The sequence below is a fragment of the Zootoca vivipara genome, chromosome 1 (assembly GCF_963506605.1).
Source record: "Zootoca vivipara chromosome 1, rZooViv1.1, whole genome shotgun sequence".
In the NCBI taxonomy this organism is placed as follows: domain Eukaryota; kingdom Metazoa; phylum Chordata; class Lepidosauria; order Squamata; family Lacertidae; genus Zootoca; species Zootoca vivipara.
Window position 1 is genome coordinate 122,995,296 of NC_083276.1, and position 22,161 is coordinate 123,017,456.

Consider the following 22,161-nt stretch of genomic DNA (forward strand, 5'->3'; position numbering starts at 1 on the left):
TGTACTAATTTTAACTGGACTGCCCCATTACATGAAAAATGAGATGGAAAAACCAGATGCATTGACACACCTGGTTGAACTGCCTGCAATGCTTTGCCTGTTTGAAACGTTTCCCCCTAGGGAGTCCTTTCTTTCCTCTTCTTTTCCTTTAGACTGCACGACTGTCTCTGAGCAGGGAACATGAGGAGAACACGCAGCTGCGATCAGAAATAGCCTCTTTGCGAGAGGTGGCAGAAAAAGTGCAAGTAATGGGATTTTGTTTTATTTTTTTAAGGTAAGGTAAAGGTAAAGGGACCCCTGACCAATAGGTCCAGTCGTGACCGACTCTGGGGTTGCGCGCTCATCTCGCATTATTGGCCGAGGGAGCCGGCGTACAGCTTCCAGGTCATGTGGCCAGCATGACAAAGCCGCTTATGGCAAACCAGAGCAGCGCACGGAAACGCCGTTTACCTTCCCGCTGTAGCGGTTCCTATTTATCTACTTGCACTTTGACGTGCTTTCGAACTGCTAGGTTGGCAGGAGCTGGGACCAAGCAACGGGAGCTCACCCCGTCACAGGGATTCAAACCGCCAACCTTCTGATCAGCAAGCCCTAGGCTCAGTGGTTTAACCACAGCGCCACCTGGGTCCCTATTTTTTTTAAGGACTTTTTTTTAAAGGACTTGGTTCAAAATTACCGTATTTTCCCGTGTATAAGACTAGGTTTTTTCCCTTAAAAATAATGTCCCAAATTTGGGGGCGTCTTATACATGGATAGATCTTCCCCCATTTTCCTAAATCAGAGTCCCCCAAAATAGGGGGTGTCTTATATATGAGGGCCTCTTATAGACGAAAAATATGGTATACAGTGGTGCCTCGCTTAACGAATGTCCTGCTTAACGAAATTTCCGCTTAACGAAAGGTTTTTTCTAGTGGAGGTTGCCTCGCTAGATGAATTCGTTTTACAAAAAATTCGTCTAGCGAATCGCAGTTTCCCATAGGAATGCATTGAAATTCAATTAATGTGTTCCTATGAGAAAAAATTCAAAAAAATTCAATGCATTCCTATGGGATTCGCTAGAACGAATTAAATTCGTCTAGCGAGGCACCACTGTATGTAGCAGAAAAGAGAGATTGCTTTGCCAAGGTCTGGATAAATTTTGCATGTGCCATTTTGTATATGTGTGGAATATGGGTGCTGTAGAACTACAAACACGGTAGAGGCTGGGGAACAGTCCCCCAGGAATGTCTGGTTGAGGTTTTTCCTTGAGGGCAAATGTGGTGCTACCCCTACAACCTCCTATTTAGTCCCAGTTTTGCCCTTGTTGAACTCGGCAGCGAGGAGGATGGGGACAAAATCAGAAGAAGTTGAATCCTGCCTGGCATTGGCTGTACGACCTAGTGACCTAAGGCCCATAGAATTTCCCCCCTTAAGGAAGAAAGCTGGGAATAATGAATTGATAGAGACTTCTTGTGTCCCTCCTCAAGGTGCTTAATGAGCAGCTGACCCAACAGTGTGCAGAAATGAACGACACCCTTCGAAGCGTTACCATGGGGAACGCTCAACTCATCTCGGATCACCAGGCCGCCCTGAAGGTTTGGAGCCATTTTCACGCACATTTCAGAAACCGTCCTATTAATCTGCAATGTGTATGCCATTCACCATTTCCTTAGGTTGACGACAGGGTTATCTGGGTTGGGTTCGATCTCTGAGCGCGTTACAAAGGCAGGAACAAAGAATTGTGGGAGGCAAGCCCATTCTCCTCTGTCGTTGTCCCCCCCAACAGACTTTTGTACCCACTAACATTTTGTAATATGTGAAGTGGGCTTCGTGTAACGCGGTGTTTCCTCAAACTTAGGTTGCCTGAAGTTGTCAGACTACAACTCCCATCATCCCTAGCTAGCAGAACCAGTGGTTGGGGATGATGGGAGTTGTAGTCCGACAACAGCTGGGGACCCATGTTTGAGAAACACGGATATAGCAGGATCAGAAGAACCTGCCGTTCCCTGTTTTGTGCATATGGAAAGGGGTCTGTTCCAGATAGTTACCCACAATTTATTCACCCAGGTGGAGAACCGGTGGTTTGTGTGACTTCTCCATCCAGCCCATAGAATTGCCCTCACCTGTGCAGGTTTTAACTTTGGAGGGGAAAGCTTTGTATTAGAATCAGCTTGGCTTTTTTTAAGCATAATTGTGGCACGGGGTGTTTAGAGAGGTTGCGCCTAGGGAGAGAAAACGTAATCGTCTCCAGCTTCAGCCTCCATGAAGATGTTCAGAGAGAGAGAGCAATTAGGTTTCCGGAAAAGCTAGCCTGCTTCTGCATTTGTCTGTGTGAGGACGATGACTTGAGTGAGGGAAGTGGCTATGGCCATTTTGACCCCACTCAACACTTAGCACAGGGATACCAACCTGCGGCCCATGGGCCAGAAGCAGCCCACGGAGGCTGTTTAACTGGTCCACGAGCCACCTCCGAACCAAGCTGCCCATTTGGTGAGTCCCTGCGCGCTGCGCTAAACTGACACAGCGTGGCGCGGGGACTCTCTTCCACGGCTCCGGAAATTGCTTCTGCGCATGCCCAGACGCTGAAAATCATTTCTGCGCAGGCGCGATTTCCAGCATCTGGGCATGCGCAGGGGCAATTTCCGGCGTTGCGCTGCACTGGTCCGGCCCACGGAGGATCTTACCATGCTTGGTAAGCCTTGCCGACCCCTGATTAGCATGTGGCTCCCAGAGGATCAGCCAAGAGAGAATGAATCCCTCCAATCGAAAAAAGGTTGCCCACTTCTGCCCTAAGCCTGTAGCAGGTTTTCCCAATCTTGGGTCTCCGGCTGTTTTTGGACTGTGATTCCCATCATCCCTGACCACTGGTGCTGCTAGCTAGGGCTGATGGGAGCTGTAGTCCAACGATAGCTGGAGACCCAAGTTTAGGAAACGTTGGTCTGTAGGATTGTAAGCTCCAGAGGTCCTTTTGCACCAGGTGATTTTGAACCACAGTGATTTGCTCTCACAATCGCAGGAGGGAGCCATGCTGAAAATGTCCTTTCTAAGACCAGCCCTTCTGTTTTAGAAACAGAACTGGATATAAAGGCATAGTAAATGAATGTTAAATGTGTAACACGGTAGTCAGCTCTTGTTTATTATTGTTGTTGTTATTACTGCTATTCGTTTCACTTCTAAACCGCTTTATTTTTAAGAAGAAGAAAATCTCAAAGTGGTTTACAACTCATTAAAACATCAAACAAAGTCCAGAATGAAACATTACTGAAGAAAGTCAAGTGCAAAGTATACATTCAAAGCAATGTAATTAACAGGAAACTAAAATATTATCTTGAATATTTCAAAATAAAACATTGCAAAGGAGGTCAGCTACAGAATGCACTTTTAACACAGCAGAGTTTGCACACACAAAAAAAAAACCAAAACAGCCCTAAACATATCAAAAGAAACCATTACTGAAGGAAATCCAATATAAAATGCATGTATAAAATGCATGTTTGAGACAGCATACCATACTTTTCCATGTATAAGACGAGGTTTTTTGACTGTAAAATAATCCGTCTTATACACGGATAGTGCATACTGGGGACGGGTGATTGGTTGCAGCCGTGAGCAGGAGCTTGTCAGTGGCGGTTTGGTGTGTGATTGGTGGCAAATCCCCCCCCCCCAAAGCTCAACAACTCTGGGCCAACTCCCCCTATTTTCTTAAATTGGAGTCCCCAAAAATAGGGGTAGCCTTATACACGTGGGTGTGTTATACATGGAAAAATGTGGTAATTAGCAAGAGAATAAAAAATTAAAAGCATAGAACATAATCTGCTGCTGTTGCTACAGGCAACAGCTGTGGAAGCTCAAGCTCAATAGCCTGGGTCTCCACTAAGAAGCAGCCACGGTGTTCTGGCCCTCTTCACCAGCTGCAGCTTTTGTAGCTGGAGTCAGTCTGGGCCCTGCCCTCTCAGGCCAGGTGGGAAAATGCCTGCAAAGCAATGAGCAAGCTCTTCCAGCTCTTCACGGCCAAGATTTTCAGGCTGAAAATGTTGGGGATTCATTTTATCATTATATGCGCCTTCATAATTCCTCCTTTCCTTTTTAGGTGGAGCAGGATAAAATCAGTCAGAAGCTGCAAGAGCAGGACTTGATTCTGGATGCTGCCCGGGCCAGTATTACGGCGGAACTGCAGATTGTGCAGAATGAAAACGCTCGGCTCCAGAGAGAGATGTGAGAGCTAAAGTATTGCTTTCCTTTCCTATGTGTGGCCTGGCTTCCTTTTATGCCATATCCCCTCCTCTCTTTTTTTAAACATCTTAATACAAGCTCTACTTCAGTCTTAGATGTAAGGCGTCTCATTCTGTGGCATATACCTGCTGTCCGAAATGTGAGGCCTTTGGCTGCTTTTGAAGGTCGCAGAAGTAATAATAATAATAATTATTATTATTATTATTATTTATACCCCACCCTTAGGGTATAAATAATAATAAATTTAGAGATTTTTTTTTAACAAACAACAAAAACATACAAAAATACAAAACACAAAAAATACAAAATACAAGAAATACAAAAACAAAAATTCTAACTTATAACCCTTATTTCTAATCTATTGACTTCCTCATTCCACCTCCTTCTGCGTTTCTTTACATATCATACTTAGTAAACTCTAAATCTTATATAACCTCTAATTATTACTTTAATATTACCTTATTTCTCTATCCTTTTACACTCAATCTATATCTTACCTCTTAATTAAATTATAATTATCTTCTAACAATACTTATTTCATACCATTATATTCTCTACAACCTCTTTGTATCTCCCTCACTTCCATTGGTTCTAATCTATTATACGCTTGTTCTTTAAATAAAATTTTAAATTTCTTCCAATCTTCTTCCACTGCTACTTCAATCCGATCCCGGAGTCTCCCGGTCAACTCAGACAGTTCCATAAATTCTATGAGCTTCTTCTGCCAATCATATACCCCAGCCACTCTGGGCGGCTCCCAACAGAATATGAAAAGCACAATAAAACGTCAAACATTAAAAACTTCCCGATCCTGGGCTACCTTCAGATGTCTTCTAAAAGTTGTGTCATTATTTATCTCCTTGACATCTTATGGGAGGGCGTCCCTACCGAGAAGGCCCTCTGCCTGGTTTCCAGGTCACCTCCAAAGGTTTGTAATGGATTTGTACTTGCTGCTTTGCTCCTCAGAGAAGCCTTGCGTGCAGAACGCGCTGCCTGCGGGCATGAAGCATCCGAACTCCAGGAGACCACAACCGCTCAAAAGGAGCTCCTGGAGTCCACCGTTGCCAGGATCGGAAGCGAACTGGAGGCAGCTCTGCAGGAGAGGGACTCTCTGCTGAAGGAGAAGGAGAGGCTGGAGGAACAGGTACCACACACACATTTCCCATGTTCTTATTTTTAAAATATTGGGTTGCATCCTAGTGTTAAGGTCTACCCAGAGTAAATCCACTGAATTTAATGGGCATGCCTGACTTAGGTCTGTTTAATATTGTGGGCCCACTCTTGGTTGGAGACAAGCCATTATATTAAATGTCAGTTTAGGCATTAAACACTCTTCAGAGAAATGTGTGGCCTTCCCCCAACAGCAGCCTACAAGGACCAAGATGTACCGCTTAGTGTACCACAGAGTGCTATGGTTTATAACAGAGAGGGGGACATTTCTGTACGAACTCAATTTTGTGCAGCCTGTCGCTGAAAGCAGCACAGAGAACTGGTATATTTAGCATACATATCAGGTTATGAACTGTCAATGGTATCTGGGAGTTGCCCCACCCCTGGGAAAAGAAGATCGACATGAATTTGACAGGTCATTAAAGATACATGAACCGTGTGTTTCATTTGCACAAATGTCTCTGTTGCTGGCCATTAATATACCTTTCCTTGTTACTGTCCTTTCTTAACTAAAAAGTAGCTTTTTGCCAAATATACCTGTCAGGGGTTCTTGCGACTACTCTAGAGTAACGATGTTCCGCATGCTTGTCTTTAAACAGTTTTTATTAGTGCAGTCTATTTACAGTGAGACAGGTGTGTAAAACATGTCTGCTCATTCCGATGCAGAATCCGGCACTGCCCCCCACGTGATCTTCTCCAACATAGGAGTCTTGGGACAGTGAATCTCCTCCCTTTCTTTCTCCTCCATAATTCCGGAACCGGAGGAAAGGGTCTACGCTCCATGCTTTCATTTTCTCCCTTCTCCCCCTTTCTTTCCTCCGTCCTGTGTTGCCGGGGCTCTCCCATGCTGCTGGAGCCCTGGCCCTCTCTCTCCACTTACTCACTAGCCTCCTCAGAGCCCTCGCTTCCATCGCTGCTTGGGGAGGAGCTACTTCTGATGCAAGGGGGCGGTTCTCTGTACTTTCTCCCCTTACAATACCCTTTCATCATAGCTGTTTTGAAGGGTTAGGAAGATTTCTCCATTAGTATCTTTAAAAAAAGAAAAGTTGCTTTTAATTTTTTTTAAATTACATGAGCTATTGATTGCCCACATGGGACCCATAGATGTGTCTGCAGAGGCCTTCCCTGACAACCCCGCAGGGTCATTCCCCCCCCCCCCCAAACACACACACCTCCGCCTTAAATTATGCTGGAAATAAGCATTCTGTATTAGCCAGTAGAGTTAGGTTACTGTGTGCATTTGGTTGTGGAATGTATGGTGTGCACATGACAATTTTTCTTGCTAACCTTTTTGGGTCTGCAAGGCATATTGGTAAAGAACCCTTGATGGGAGGGCAACATATTTAATTTCACCAATTTGAGATTATTTTGTAAAAGTTCAAGGGGAGCCCGTTGTCCTCCAGGGAGGAAGTGCAGGCAAATGGATCACATGTGAAGATCAATAGTGGGATAAAACGAAACATAAGGAGCAGTGCCGGTACAAAGTTAGAAGCTGGCAGGCTGGGGTTTAGTAAGTTTATTTTCTCTCTCTCAAATACCCAGGGAGGTAAAATAGAACAGCTTGGTTCTTTCTTTGGTGAGATTGATGATGGAGCTGTTTTTTTAATCCTTGGTGGCAGATGCAGAAAACAATACATGAAATAACGGAAGAGAACAAAAGATTGGAAGCGGAACTAACAGAACACAAGGTACGATGGTCATTCATACCACGGCTGCCGACAAGACAGGTTTACACTCTGTTGGTATTGGGGATGCATCAGAATTAAGTGGATTGTAGCTGGTCGGTTCTGGATCCAGTACGGTTCTTCTAAATGAATTCAGTCAGAATAAGTGAAGTTAAAATGAATTCAAAGCCATATGAGGCCTCACTTGGCTTGGGGCATCAACAGCCTTTGTTGGTGGTGTACCAGCAGCTGGGAGGCGGGTGGCGCTGTGGTCTAAACCACTGAGCCTCTTGGGCTTGCCGATCAGAAGGTTGGCAGTTCGAATCCCTGCCACGGGGTGAGCTCTCGTTGCTCTGTCCCAGCTCCTGCCAATCTAGCAGTTCAAAAGCACGCCAGTGTGAGTAGATAAGACTTTTTTTGTGAGCTGCCTTGAATTTGCCTGGTGAAATAAAGAAGCAAGCAAATAATAATGGCAATTTCCCTTCTTCTTTTTCAAGTTGGAAATCGGTCCTCTCAAAGATACCGTGAAGGTGTTGGAAGAAGAAAACAAGAAATTAATGGAGCGGGAAGCTGCCTTGGAACACCAACATGTAATTTTCAGTCTCGGCAGAAATAATTTCATAATATTAGAACGAGGTTCTCCCTTTAAAAAAAAGTAATCTGTAAAAAGAACAAATAATAAGCGACACAGAACCAAAATGCTAAGAGTTTTGCAGTTTCTTTGGGAAATCAGTCTTTAATATCCATGTTCAATACATCTTTAATTAGTTGAGGGGGGGATAGCCAATGTTGTGGCCCCAGATGATGTTGGACTACAACTCCCATCATCCCTGACCATTGACCATACTGGCTGGGGTTGATGGGAATTGTAGTTCCACAACATCTGCAAGGCACACCCCACACTGCCTACTCCTGAGCTAAGGCAAATGTCCTGTTTCATTTGACTTGCTTCTCTTATTTCAAGTGTCCCACCATGATGCTATACCACAGTGAAGATCTTGGTTTCTCCATCTGTCCAGCAAGAGAATCAGAACCTGAGATCTGAGGGCTCTTACCAGTGGTCCTTTAGATGGCTCTTGACCAGCCTGCACACAAATTATTGAACAATGCTACAGTTAGGAAACGGATTCCCTTTTAGAAAGGGAAAGGGAACGACCCAGTAATGGTTGCTGCTGTTGCACACCACAGCCCCGGCCTCTTCTCCCATTCCTTCTAAATGAGCAATGCAGACATCAGTGGCTGTAGCATGAAAACAAAACAGGGGGCTTTATGTTGTTAAGAGGTGGAGCAGATAGTCCACTGTTGCATTCAAGTGGAATCAACATTTCTGGTGGAAATAAATCCCTGGGCTTCTCTTGAATGGGCCGTTTGGCTCTCCACCCCATGTGTTTGACCTCCCTATTGCGCAGACTGTATGTTCTGGTTTCCTCCTGCCTATATTTCAAAAAGGCTTCCTGACCTTGAAATCCCCTGGAGAGTCTCCGGTTTCCGCCTGCAGGAATGGCGGACCTGTTTTCCATCTCTCTGACCTTCGTAAGGAATTTGGCGGTTGCTAGGGGAGTAAATGGCAACCCCCTACCCTCTCCGGGGGTTACGGAGAGGGGCCGCTGGCCCGCGATGCCCCCAGACCCACTCCGACTGTTTTTGGAGTGGGGGGAGCTTGGGCTGAGCACTTACGAGGGCCAGGACTCCCGGACGCTAATCTGCATGGCGGGGATTTCCATGGTTAAAGAAGATAATTAGGCTTAAATCTATGGACATACTTCAGAAGGAGGGGAAGAAGCGCTGTTTACTGCTGAGAAATTTATGCTGCTGAGGGAGAGGAGTCAAAAGACTGTACTGCATCTGGAAGAAGGATTGATGGGGACGGAGCGATAAGGGAAGTGAGTTTTTATTTTTTTTTCTTCATATTGTTGCCTCGTACCTTCCCGGACGCGATGTCCTGGCTTGTTTGGAGTGAAAGAGAAGCAAAAGACTGTGTGAGTTGAACTTTATAATTGTTGTTACTGAGCATATTTTTTAAAGATGTGGAGTTGCCGATGAGAAAAGCCCCCCCCTAGTCGGACGGAAGAAGTTCTGGACGCGTTCGGAGGATTTATGAGCTGTGACGCACTTTAAATTGGAGCAGCGACCTGAAGCTAAGTTCAGCTATAGGGCAAGGAGATCCATTAATTTACCAAGAGTTTATGGTTTGATGTTTGGGTCTCCTGCCTGAAAAAGCTGTAAATTCTATAATGATCGTAAATCTTCATGGCTATGAGAGAAAACGAAAGTGATTTGAGCTTTTTAAGATGGCGCTACTTCGAGCTGCTTCGACGCAACAGGGAGCTCCATTAAGAAGATTTATGGGGAGGCTGGACTGATTAACTCACACAGGAGAAAGAACATCTGTGAAACTTTGTTTGATATTTATCTCAGCAGCTGGGAAACAATCGGATGAAAGTGGAATACATCTATGTGACTGTAAGGGGAAGATCTGGATTATTATGAACTTGGAGGACGATTTGAACTTTAGAAAAAAGACGGCAGTGGACAGTGGCGAGGAATTCCCAATTTCTTGAAGCATGGGAACCCAAATAAAAAATTCTTTAGATGATTTGGCATAACATTCGGTTTGATTGATATATATATGTGTATAATTTGAAATATTGAATGTGATATAATTGGTTTTAATTGGAAAATTAATAAAAATATTTTTAAAAAAAAAAGAAATCCCCTGGAGAGTCAAGTCATACTGAGGCTCAACATTCCTATTGATTGAGTCGGAGAGTGTGATCGCTGTATCTCTCCTCCTTTTGGCTACTTACATACACAACTGAAAGCTCCTGAAACACATGTTTTTGTTCTTCCATTCAAGGAGAGAGAAAAATACTGGGCCTGGCTAAGCAAAGACAAGATGCTTTTTGAGTGTGTGTGTGTGAGTGAATGAGAATGACATCTGCTTTTGTTTCCCCCCAGCATGCCCAACAGCAAGTACAGCAAGTTCTGGAAGAGCTGGCGGACACCAAAAATAAACTGGCTTACGAGAAAGGGAAACTTGAGGTATGTCAGCCTTGTGGAGTAAGGCCGGCCACTGGCTGTTTGCCTTCTCTGTTCTTCCCCGCTGATAGACCTTTGCTCTTTTCAGTGCTGCTGTTTCCTGGGTGGGGATGAACAACTGTCTCAGCCCCGCTCCCACCCAGCTTAAAAGGACCCAAGAGTAGAATGCATCAGAATACTAGAGCTTTAGTCTTTTGGTGTTAACACAGCCCGAGTTGTGGTAGTGCTGATCATGGAGCCATCCTTTTGTCTCTTGAAAGGCTGCTGAGTGAAGACTACGCAGAAGAGCAGCAAAGTCCTGGGGCCAACTGTGGTTTTATTGCTGAGGGCCACTTGGCTGTTTCGTTTTAGTTCCCAGCCTTTTGTACCTTTATCAGGGCTTTTTTTCAGCCAGAACTCACCGGAACTCGGTTCCGGCACCTCTCAGGTGGGCACCATCGCCATTCTAAGAGAACAAGGGTGGTGTTCAGGTTGAGTTCCAGCACCTCTTTTTCTAGAAAAATGGCACTGTTTAGTATGAATGATTATTATTATTAAAATTTATATGTTGCCCTTCTTCATAAGATCACAGGGTGGTTCACAGAATGAAATACAGGATGTTGTTGTTGTTGTTCAGTTGTCTTAGTCGTGTTCGACTCTCCATGACCCCATGAACCCGAGCATGCCTTGGAAACTCTCACTTTCTTCTCAAAGCTTCTCCTTTTTTATGTCCATGGAGTTTTCTTGGCAAAATACTGGAGTGGTTTGCCAGTTCCTTCTCCAGGTGGGTCACATTTAGTCTAAATTCTCGGCTATGGCCTGTCCGTCTTGGGTAGCCCTGCACGGCACATAGCTCATAGCTTCTTGGAGTTATTCAAGCCCCTTCACCACGACAAGGCAGTGATCCATGAAGGGGAAATACAGGATTTGAACAAGTAAATAATTAAAACCCAAACAGCAATAATTTGCAGAGAGGCAACTCGCAAGTGCATGATTAAAAAGGCTCTTCATCCAAGCAAAATGGCAGATTGTACCCCTGAGGTAGCTTTGTATTGTTACGAGATAAAATTATTATTTTTTTAAGAAAGGAAAAGGAAAGAAGGCTCCATCATGCTGAATGCATTTGAGCTTGTTAATCGGGGGGGGGGGGGGAGCTGTGGCTCTCGATGGTGGTGGACTACAACTCCCATCATCTCTGCCCATTGGCCATGCCAGCTGTGGTTGATGGGAAGTGGTGTTAAACAGCACCTGGAGGCTCCTTGGCCCTGCTTCAAAGCGTTACAAGAGTACCATGTGAACTACTTTTCGGCAAGGTGGTGCTTCTATGGTAAGAAACGGAGAAACTGGTCCTTCTGCTGTGGTTTTTCATACTTGTTTAACATTGGAGCAGCATCTGGAGATGGATCAATGGGAACATTCCCTCCAGGGCACCCCTGAAGCTTTCAAAGGGAGCCTGAAATTTGATTTTGGCTCCAGCCAGACTGCACTGGACTTCTGCTATGTTGTTGTCTTTTCAGTTCCAAGTGTGCCTATAAACAACAAAGCAACCAGATTTTCTTTCTTTTGCCAACTTATTTTGATCGATATTCCATAATTTTAAACAAATTGTCACCAAATCAATACAAATTCAAAAGTTGGGCTTTCCCCCCCCCCCAGATGTCTGCTCTGTTTTCCTCCCTCCTTTGCTGCTTCCAAAAAAATAACTTTTTTCCAACTATCATTTCAAAATAAATTCATCCCTTCTCCCTACACATCACCTGTTCAGTTACCAGTTTCTGCTATGGCTTTTTATGCATTGTTATAACCTCTCCTCAAAATAGTCGAGTCTGGAGTAAACCCCTTCTGTCTATCTGTAATAGTTGTTCATAAATTTTCAAACATTTCCTTCTGATACCTCTTGAGTAACACTTTGAAAAACAGATCTTGCTTCCTCCCAGACAACATATACACATTCATCCTTAACATGGCCTTGAATATTGCTGTCTGACACCTGGCCCCAGTAATCAACAACTTGGCCTCACTGGTTTGGCATGCAGAGGGTGAAAATGAAACCCCTAGGGGTGTGTTGTTGTTGTTGTTGTTGTTGTTATTTGTATAAATATATACAAGGGACCCAGGTGGCAGAGTCTAGGGCTTGCTGATCAGAAGGTCAGCGGTTCGAATCCCTGCAACGGGGTGAGCTCCCGTTGCTCGGTCCCAGCTCCTGCCCACCTAGCAGTTCGAAAGTACATCAAAGTGTACTTCCAGCTTCCAGCGGAAAGCTAAACGGCGTTTCCGTGCGCTGCTCTGGTTTGCCAGAAGCAGCTCTGTCATGCTGGCCACATGACCCGGAAGCTGTCTGCGGACAAACGCCGGCTCCCTCGGCCTATAGAGCGAGATAAGCGCCGCAACCCCAGAGTCAGACACGACTGGACCTGGACCCTTTACCTTTACGTTTATATAATATACATCCCCCCCCCCTCATGCTGCCAATCTCCCAGCATCAGAAATTAACAGGTAGGCTTTACAGAGGCAGAAGGAAGGGGAAAAGTCTTACGGTAATTTAAACCAGGCATAGGCAAACTCCAGTCCTCCAGATTTTTTGAGACTACAACTCCCATCATCCCTGACCACTGGCCCTGTTAGCTAGGGATGATGGGAATTGTAGGTCCAAAACATCTGGAGGGCCAGAGTTTGCCTATGCCTGATTTAAACGATGCCTTGCATTTGGAGTCTATATGACTATTTAGACAGGAAGACGAGGATGGAGACAGAAATAAATGACCAGGAGGATGAACCTAGCTAGGAAGCACACATTATCAAGGTCATGGGGAGCTGCCAAGTATCGCATCAGACCCCATTCACTTGGAATCATGTCTCATTCCTTTAAATGGGTCTTAGCTTTCACGTATGTATGTTTAGGAGAGCATTCGCAAAATAGCTTTTCTCAGTTGAAAACAAGGCACCTGCACAAACTCACAGAAAAATAGCTGTAAGCGGTCAGTGTGGGTTCTATTTAAATAGCACCCGAATTGTGCCTTCATTGGACCTCTTTTTCTCCAGGTTTGGCAAACGCCAGTGCTGTTTCCAGATTGCAGGTGCGTATTTTAGAAGGCTCTGGAACATGTGTCGTCTTTTGTTTATCACAGACTAGAGTGAAGCAGCTGGAAGAAAAGATGCAGCCTCTCCAGGACACACGTTCAGAAAACAGTCGGCTTCGCAAGCTGAACACCGCCTTGGAGACAAAGTGTAATCAGGTACCAGTTATATTGACCTACAGCGTGGGTTGCCAGTCTTTCTGTGTTGCCAGTCTTTCTGGGTTGAAGGACAAGCTGGGGAAAATCTTCTTTGTGCCATGACATAATTAGATTCTGTACTCAGAAAGCGCAAAGATCTCTGCTTGCGCAACAGAGCTTCCCACTCTCCTCCTCCTCCTCCTCCTCCCTCTGTGTGCCCCTGAAATCTGTTCTAGGGGTTCCCCCAACCATTTGGAGCAGATTTGGGAAGGTTGCAGGATGCATTCAGGAGAAGGGGTGGGGAGTCCCACTGTGCTAGTGGAAATCCTTGCACTGATAGTAGAATACTGCAATTATACTTGGTGCATATTTACATAGTATCTGCATTAGTGAAACAGCAATATTTTGGATTTCCTTGCATTTGGAAGCAGAGTGCTATAAGTCTTAATCAAGCTTTCGGAGCATAGGTCAGGTATTGTTATTCTGTTTTGCAGCTACTCTGCACTAGCATTAGGACTGGAAAACAATAATTCGGTTTTTCCAAAAGAAACTACCTAAATTCTGGTGTTAATGGATGCATGGAATGCAGAGAACTCAGAAGAAATTGCTGGTGGAAATGAGCTGTCTTTGAAGAGCCTCGTTTCAGCTTTTTATTGCTCCACTTTTCAGATGAATGCCGAACTTGCCTCCATTAGGATCAACACACAGAGGATGGAAGCAAAGCTAAAACAGGTACTGGAACAATGGCAATGCCTTTCAGTTAACACCCTCATGTTTTGGACAGCAAAGAATCCACAGCAAAGGACTCTATTCTTTCTGACAAATAATCAGAATAAGAATAAACGGTGGCTGTTCAGATAAACGTTCTGCCGTTGTAAGGCCTGCCTGACTGCTTTCGAAATGCACGACCTACGCTGGGACTTTATATTCGGCCTCACCTGAATATATGATTTCTCGGTACGGCTAGTAAGTGAAGAAATATTGCAGGGGGAAGGGGAGAAACTCGGCCAAGAAAGATGGAAGGCTTTCCACCTTGTCCTTGCTCCAAGTCCACTCTCATATCCTGCACAATTGCCTCTGGGCCAAAGAGATGGATTGAGGGTCCATCACTTTCTATAGCTCCCAAAGCCATAGGGAAGGCTTGGCCTCGCTTGGGGATTCCCAGAGTTGTCACGAGGACTGGAGCACTTGAATGCGAGGCACTACTGTCTCCAGGATGGCTGTGGCGCCAAAAGTTAGCTTGTTCTGACACACACACAACCTCCTGCCCAGAAGATGTTTCACACTTTAGAGTGTGTGAGTGTGTGTGTGTATAAAATGATTTTTATTAAATTTTCTGTTTTACAATTTAGAATACTTATTTAAACAACCTTAAAATATCAATGACTTCCCTTCTCTTTCCATGGTTCATTTTGCACAGCAATAAATCCCTGCATATTTTACATAAACTAAACCATTCAGTATTCCATTGTTTCTTCCATCAAAACTTATATACACTGTTGAATTTATCTTAAAGCTGCCAATGTTTTCAAGTGTACACAATTATCCCCCAGCACTTCAGATGTATATTCGTGGGACGCATGTTATTTTTGTAATTTTAAGTTTCTCAAAACTGCTTTTAAACATTGTGCAATGTCGCGTCGTAATTGTTGCGATCCATCCTGGGACCTTAGGGCAAAGTGGTGGATAATAAATTGTAGTCGTCGCCATCATCATTATCTCAGGTTTTGTGCTGGCTTGAAGGGAAGCAAGTGGAAAGAAAGCGTTTGATTAGCAGACTTGACAAAATCGACTCCTAGGCAGGCTGTCCCACATTTAGTTCCTGTGTGGCTGCTCAGGATGAAGGCAATATGTCTGCACAATCTTCAGTTCATACATAATATTTAAATAAACATAGACAGTGGTAGGTCCCTGGCGCCCCCTCCCCCACCCCCATTTTGAAAACCTCAATATCTGAAAGTAGAGACACTTTCGCTTACGTTCTGTTAATATGTATGTGCGTACGTTAAATTTTAAGAAGAAACTCTGTGTGAGATTAATCATTCAAACGTACCTTGTCCCTATGTAAGGATTACAGAGGGTGATTTTCAAAGCTAGTCCTACTCACAATAGACCTATTGAAGCTAATGAGCACAACTAACTTAGGTTCATTAATTTCAGTGAGTCTGCTCCACATAGGACTTGGTTAATGCGACCCAGGAAAATTGTAAGGTACGAGCCATTGTTGTTGTAATCAGGTGAGTGGTGTTGATACAAGATCAGGAGAAGAGCATCTATGCTCTCAAGGAGTTTAAACCAAACATACAATGAAAAAGACATTAGGTGTAAAGGTAGTTTTAAAAACACAGAATCAGGAGTGGAATTCAGGTCTACTTACCGGTCTGTGCAACTCCTCCCCCTAATTTGACTGGAAGAAACCTGATTGGTGAGCTGTTCTACCCTGTTTGGGTCACACTTTGAGCTCAGAGGTTAGGCCTCATGACATCACAATTAGAGCAGGGTGATGTCTTGGTGACATCAGAGAGAACACATGTTGATTTATCTTTGAATAGGAGGGGTTGTTGAGCATTTAAACTTCAAACAGCCACCAAGAAGCGCAGATTTAAAATGGCTTCCTTTAGACTCCCTCAGTGACGCAACAACTCTTATAAATTGACTCGTCGTTGGGCTGAGAGGCAGGATTTGCAAATGGAGCCCTCGCCAACCATTAAGTTGCTAGACATTAGGGGCATTTGTTTTTGTCTCGCGTTGCCTTCTCCAGTTGTTTCGTTTCTCCTGCTCGGGCAGCTAGTGCTATAGTAAAAATGCCTCTCCAAAAAAGAAAGTCATCCGAGAATTGCTGGCCGCAGAAATCCAATGAGCGTTTTCGATCATGCCTGGCCTGTGAGACCAAGGGACTTCGTAGGCGACCTTCTACTGCCTGCTCCCCTGAGCGCAGAGTTCGTTTCATGACAGATCTGCCTGGAAGAGAGGCTGCCTCGGAGTGCGGGGATTGTCCCCCTGCGTCTCCGAGGGTTCTCTTCAGGGCTATAAAGTCCATGAAAGAAAAGCTGGACACTAAAAAAAATACCAGTGACTTAGAAACTGAGTGGGATAGAGCCAGTGAGGGGACAGATCTTCAGAGGGTGAGTGCCAAGCCTGAAAATTGTGAAGATGGAGAGGTTTGCATAAAATGTAGCCGGACCTAATAACTGAGGCTGTGCACACAATTCCCGTTTCCTCTGCATTCAGTGTTTCCCCGGTGCTTTGGGAAGCGATGTACCTACCCTATTGTTACTTACGAAATACTGTGTTTTGATGGATGGGCTCCCCCCATCTCCCCAAACCAGGTCCGATCCAAATTGAGAAACCTGGCCGTATGTTAAAAGGTGGTAATGTACTGTGTGCGCCTTAGATCTTAATATGAACTGGGGAAATGGAGGTCCTGGAAAATTGGGACGCGGGTGGCACTGTGGTCTAAACCACTGAGCCTCTTGGGCTTGCCGATCAGAAGGTCGGCAGTTCGAATCCCCGCGACGGAATGAGCTCCCGTTGCTCTGTCCCAGCTTCTGCCAACCTAGCAATTCGAAAGCATGCCAGTGCAAGTACATACGGTAAATAGGTTTCCCTGCGGCGGGAGAGTAAACGGCATTTCCGTGCGCTCTGGTTTCCGTCACGGTGTCCCGTTGTGCCAGAAGAGGCTTAGTCATGCTGGCCACATGACCCGGAAAGCTGTCCGTGGACAAACGCCGGCTCCCTTGGCCTATGGAGCGAGATGAGCACTGCAGCCCCATAGTTGTCTTCGACTGGACTTAACCATCCAGGGGTCCTTTTCCTTTACCTTTTTTTCTGGAAAACCTCTGAGCAAATAGCTTGTCAAACCCCTCACAACGATTGTGGCACACAGGTAGGAGAATGGGCTAGTCAGTATTTAGAGTTGCCATATTTCAAAAAGTAAAAACCAGGGCATGTGATTCTTCGACTGACTTGTCTAAGATCCAGGACGAAGCAGTGCCTTTCAGAAATTACTGGGCGTGTGGCAGCCCTATCAGTGTTTTAAATGGGCCTGGTCAGGCCATTTGTCCTGTACTTTTATCTACAGGGCTGAAAAGACCAGGATGCCCAAATGCTGTGAAAATCTTTTCTGTACTCTTTGAACCAGTTCCTGGCACTTAAGAAGCACATTTCTCTTCCCCCCCCTCCTCTGTTTTTGTAAAAGACACAGTCTGCCCTTGTCTGCAGAGAGGACGATTTTTCTGTGACCGTCAAAACCCGAGATGAAGCGCTGAGAGAGAACCAGAAGCTCAAAGGGCAAATAAGTGCAACTGAAGAAAGAGAGAAACACAAGGTAGCAAATGTTGTTTGGGTGCTTTAGCTTTGTCCAAACTTTGTTGCAGCAAACCTACCACAATGTGTGTTTTGGAATTTCTCCTCTGCATCACCTGTCCGTCCAGTCCTGAGATACGGATGCCTTTCAAGTGCTAATTCCCCAAATAGAAACCTTGTTTTATTTTTGAGAAAGAATCATTATTGGAGATTGGAATCAGTTGGCCCCATCTAAAAAGTAAAAAATCAACATGGTGTAAGAGGAAACAATCACACTCAGGGCCAGTTTAGAGAAAAGATGGACTGGATTAACGATCCTCTTTGTTTTAAATCATTTTTTAAAATTATGATTCTGTCACTCCTTGTATTGGTTTGCTGGTCTCATTGATGCTCTTGTGTTAGTTCTTAATACTGTAGTTTAGATATTGATGTTTGCTATTTAGGAAAAAAGTTTTTAATAGTTTAGATATTGATGTTTGCTATTTGAAAATTGTTTTATATTTGTTGTGAGTTGCCTTGAGAAAAGAATGTCTTGAAAGGCAGGATAGAAATCTATGGAAAGAATGTATGAAATGAATCGGCCGTTGAGGTCTGATCCCCCCCCCCTCCCCCGGCGTGGTACCAAGGTACAAAATTGGGGGCACAAACGATAATTTGAGGGGAAGCGGTGCTGTCAATGTTGTTAGAGCCAAGTGGGTCTCCTTTTTGGTGTCTGGGTGGGAGAATACCTTGGCAAACTCTGTGCGAGCTTGTTGGAGCTTCTTGAAGGAAGAATGGGATATAAGTCTAATCCAGTTTTTAAAAATTAAACCTCTCTGTATAAAACGGGGAAGGAGGAGAAAATCTGATCAATTTGTATGTTTTCCCATGAAACATTTGACAAACAGACAGCATGCAGATGCCAATCTCATTGTCATTGATTTTGGCTGTTTTCAGGATAGGCATTTTATAAATGCTTATTATCAGGGATGAAGGAGATTGAGGTGACGTTCTCAGAGCCCAAAGTACAGTGATCCCTCGGAGGTCGAATGGAATCCATTCCGGAAGTCCGTTTGCCTTCCGAAACATTTGACTCCAAATCACGGCTTGATTGGCTGCAGGAAGCTCCTGCAGCCAATCAGAAGCTGCGGAAGTTGCGTCGGACGTTTGGGTTCCAAAGAACATTCGCAAACCGGAACACTCACTTCCAGGTTTGTGGCATTTGGGGGACAAAACGTTCGACTCGCCAGGCGTTTGGGATCCAAGGTACGATTGTAAAGGTGCAATTTGCTGAGCACGCAAAGCTGCATTTATACAGAATCACACAACTGGTCCATCTTGCCTACTCTGTTTTTGTCTGGCAGGGTTTGGCCTTTGTCTGGCCATCCAGTGTTTCAATGGTCTTGCCAGGGATACCTGATATATCCTTGAAGTGGAAATGTCAGGAACAGAACCTGGGACCTTCAGCAAGCAAAGCAGGCCCTCTGCCCACCGAGCTGTCGTTTCTGTCCCAATACCGTCCCAAATAATCGTGATTGAGACCCCCTGCTCTTTCCCATCCCCCTTTTGTACTTTAGATGACGAATCTGCGACGCAAGCTGGAAGAGTCGAAGCAAGACAATGCCAAAGTGACAGCTATGTTGGAGAATGTGTTGGGCTCTCATAACAAAATGCAGGTGGCTCTGGAGAAGATTCAGACTGAGCTGGGACGCAAGGATTCCGAGGTGGCTGACCTGAAGAAGGACAGGTAACTTGGCTGCCTGCTTTGTATGGCATTCCAGGTACATGGTGGAACAAAGCTTAAAGCAAAACACACATTTAGTGGGAACTTAAAAAAAAAACACTGAGTTGGATAATATAAGGGGGGGAGATGATAATTGCAGATAATATAAGGAATCATTTCAGGGGGGAATCATTTCAGACTATCTGCTTTTTTATGAATGGTCTTCCCTGAAACATTGGGTAATTTATGGTCTGCATTTAAAAATAAGAAACTGGCGGCATAGTTGGTTGAAATTGTGAGAGAGTTACTTAATGTCAGATAGATCAAGATCAAATGAGGGAATGATGATAACCATTGACTAGGCTGAAAATGAATGGAAGAAAGACAAAGGACCTGGAAGGGGTCTCTCAATTTGTTGTTGTTGTTTAGTCGTTTAGTCGTGTCCGACTCTTCGTGACCCCATGGACCATAGCACGCCAGGCACTCCTGTCTTCCACTGCCTCCCGCAGTTTGGTCAAACTCATGTTCGTAGCTTCGAGAACACTGTCCAACCATCTCGTCCTCTGTCGTCCCCTTCTCCTAGTGCCCTCCATCTTTCCCAACATCAGGGTCTTTTCCAAGGATTCTTCTCTTCTCATGAGGTGGCCAAAGTATTGGAGCCTCAGCTTCACGATCTGTCCTTCCAGGGAGCACTCAGGGCTGATTTCCTTAAGAATGGATAGGTTTGATCTTCTAGCAGTCCATCAATACATTTGTAGAAAAGAAAAGGGAAAGGAAAAGAAAAGAAAAAAGAAAAGAAAAGGTGGAACAGTTAACTTGAATGCTGTTTGTACTGATGCCATTGGAAAAACCAGGAGTAATTAATATGGATGCTTTATGTAAAATGGAAGCAAAGCGGTACAAGCTATTGCTTATCTAAATGACAATTTATTAAACCATAACCTAGTGCTATGTGTGAACCCTGCCCAGCAGCCTAACATGTTTGTTCAGCACCATGAAACCACAGTCTGATGCCATGATGTGTTGCTGACGTATGAACCATGGTTTGCTATAACCACGGCTTGGTGTTACGGTGTTGGTCATAGCCTTTGGTGTGTCACCCCACCTCGGAAGCTCGGCAAACTACAAAGGCATGAGGAAGGAGCAGCTGGAAAACAATGCAAACTTTGAAGAAACAAGCTATGGTTTGATGGATCGTCTGTGGGACAACTCATGGTTAAAATATTGGTTTGCTAAGCAAGCCACGGCTTAGCATTATGTGCAAACCAAACCATTGTCTGAGAATATTCGAGGAGTCTTTCAACTGTGTATGCCTCAAGAGCAGAGTGGAATTAATTTTTTTGGATGGAAGAAAACATGGAGGAAGCTTCCCTATTGCCCTTTGCCTTTGTGTGTTCTCTCGTGCATCGTCTCTTTGCTTCCTTTTGCAGGACCCAAAGCCAGCAAAGAATTCTGATGCTAGAGGCAGAGCTGGAGGAATGTCACAGCAAAATGACCTTGCAATCTCAACACAGCTTTAAGGTAAAAAACCAGCATCTTCCAGTGGCTATAATAGACTAAAACCAACAATACATTCAGCATAGATGGCCTGTCTGGAAGGTTTGCATCTTGCATAACAGGAACAAAGTTCTTTTGTCTGTAAATAATTGGTGTAATTAGTCTGAGCAAAATGTGTATTTGGCAACTGACCATTCGTTTTACTGGGTTTTTTCCCATCCATGAAGCCATTCCCAGATTAAGATTCATAGGGACAGCGGCATAAGTTGTTTAATCATCTGAATAAAATTGTTGCTTCACAACTGTATGTTTCATAAATAGAATCATTGCTACCCTGTGTTTTCTCCCCCTAAAAGATGGAAACTCTTTGTAAAATTCTGGAGGCCTCCAAAGCAGACAACAAGAAACTTGCCCAAAATTTAGAGCAGACTCTGCAGACCAACAGTGCTCTGCAAAGCCAGCTTATGCTTATTCGAGATGAACTGGAAAGCAAAGAAGCAGAGTGCCAAGAACTAATAGAATGCAGGTAAGACTTAGCTAGGCAAGAGATTTTGCCTTTCCAATCTGAACAGTTGAATTCCAGATCTGATTTTCAAGGCAGTAGAAACTTGCTACCTGCTGAGCTATAAGCTTGGCAAGGCAGGGCCTACAATGTGCAGAGGGGGGGTCCGCAGCTTTGAAATTTGTCTGAGGAACCCAGAGTCTCGGTGGGGAATGAATTGTAAAGGGAAGAAAAAACACACATTTGGGAAGCTGCATGTTTTCAGACTTTACTTTCCTGAAAAAGTGAGTGGCCTCCTGTTAATCTACTTTCCTCTGCCTTGCTAAAGGGACCAGTTAATTGAGGAAACCAAGGTGGAAGTAAAGTTGTATGCAGATCGCCTTGAGACTCTGAAGAAACAGTTTCAGAGTGAACGGGAAGTAACCAAGAAGGCTGCTCAAAAGGAATCGGCTGAGGTGTGAGGAGGTGGAATAGTTGTTTTTCTCGGTGGTCATGGTTGCACGTAAATGCTGAGGTGAAAATCCTGGCTTCATAAGCCAGGATATGTATGGGCTCCCTTTCGGCAAGTAGCTGAACAATCCAGGATTCAGCACTTAGCCATTGCTTCCTGTTACATATGAACCTGGAAAACTATGGTTAATGGCTTCCAACCAAGCCAACTTTAAATCATGGATCATTCCCCCCCACCCTCACATTCAACTTTTGACACTCTCTCAATATGTTGTACCTCTTCCTTCACTCTTCTTTCCACCTTCTTCCCCAAATTGGTGGTTTTCTTTGTGTGTTCTCTTTGCAACTCTCCTAGAATTGTTCTTCCTTTTATTCTTCCTTTAATTATTATTTTTTTTTACAAAATACAAACATGCCGGGAAGGAA

General features: G+C 44.5%; 1 protein-coding gene across 2 annotated transcripts in view; it reads left to right on the plus strand.

Annotated features, from left to right (window-relative positions):
- CCDC150 (coiled-coil domain containing 150) overlaps nt 1-22,161 on the plus strand; it is a 39,794-nt gene that overhangs the window by 11,232 nt on the left and 6,401 nt on the right. For both annotated transcript variants that reach the window (XM_060281499.1, XM_060281497.1), the window contains 14 exons: nt 153-245; nt 1,467-1,574; nt 4,070-4,194; nt 5,179-5,356; nt 7,002-7,070; nt 7,544-7,636; nt 10,005-10,088; nt 13,193-13,300; nt 13,949-14,011; nt 17,478-17,606; nt 19,141-19,310; nt 20,717-20,807; nt 21,140-21,309; nt 21,614-21,740. In XM_060281499.1, the coding sequence (XP_060137482.1) occupies nt 153-245; nt 1,467-1,574; nt 4,070-4,194; nt 5,179-5,356; nt 7,002-7,070; nt 7,544-7,636; nt 10,005-10,088; nt 13,193-13,300; nt 13,949-14,011; nt 17,478-17,606; nt 19,141-19,310; nt 20,717-20,807; nt 21,140-21,309; nt 21,614-21,740 (1,608 nt within the window). The remainder of the gene's footprint in view (nt 1-152; nt 246-1,466; nt 1,575-4,069; nt 4,195-5,178; nt 5,357-7,001; nt 7,071-7,543; nt 7,637-10,004; nt 10,089-13,192; nt 13,301-13,948; nt 14,012-17,477; nt 17,607-19,140; nt 19,311-20,716; nt 20,808-21,139; nt 21,310-21,613; nt 21,741-22,161) is intronic.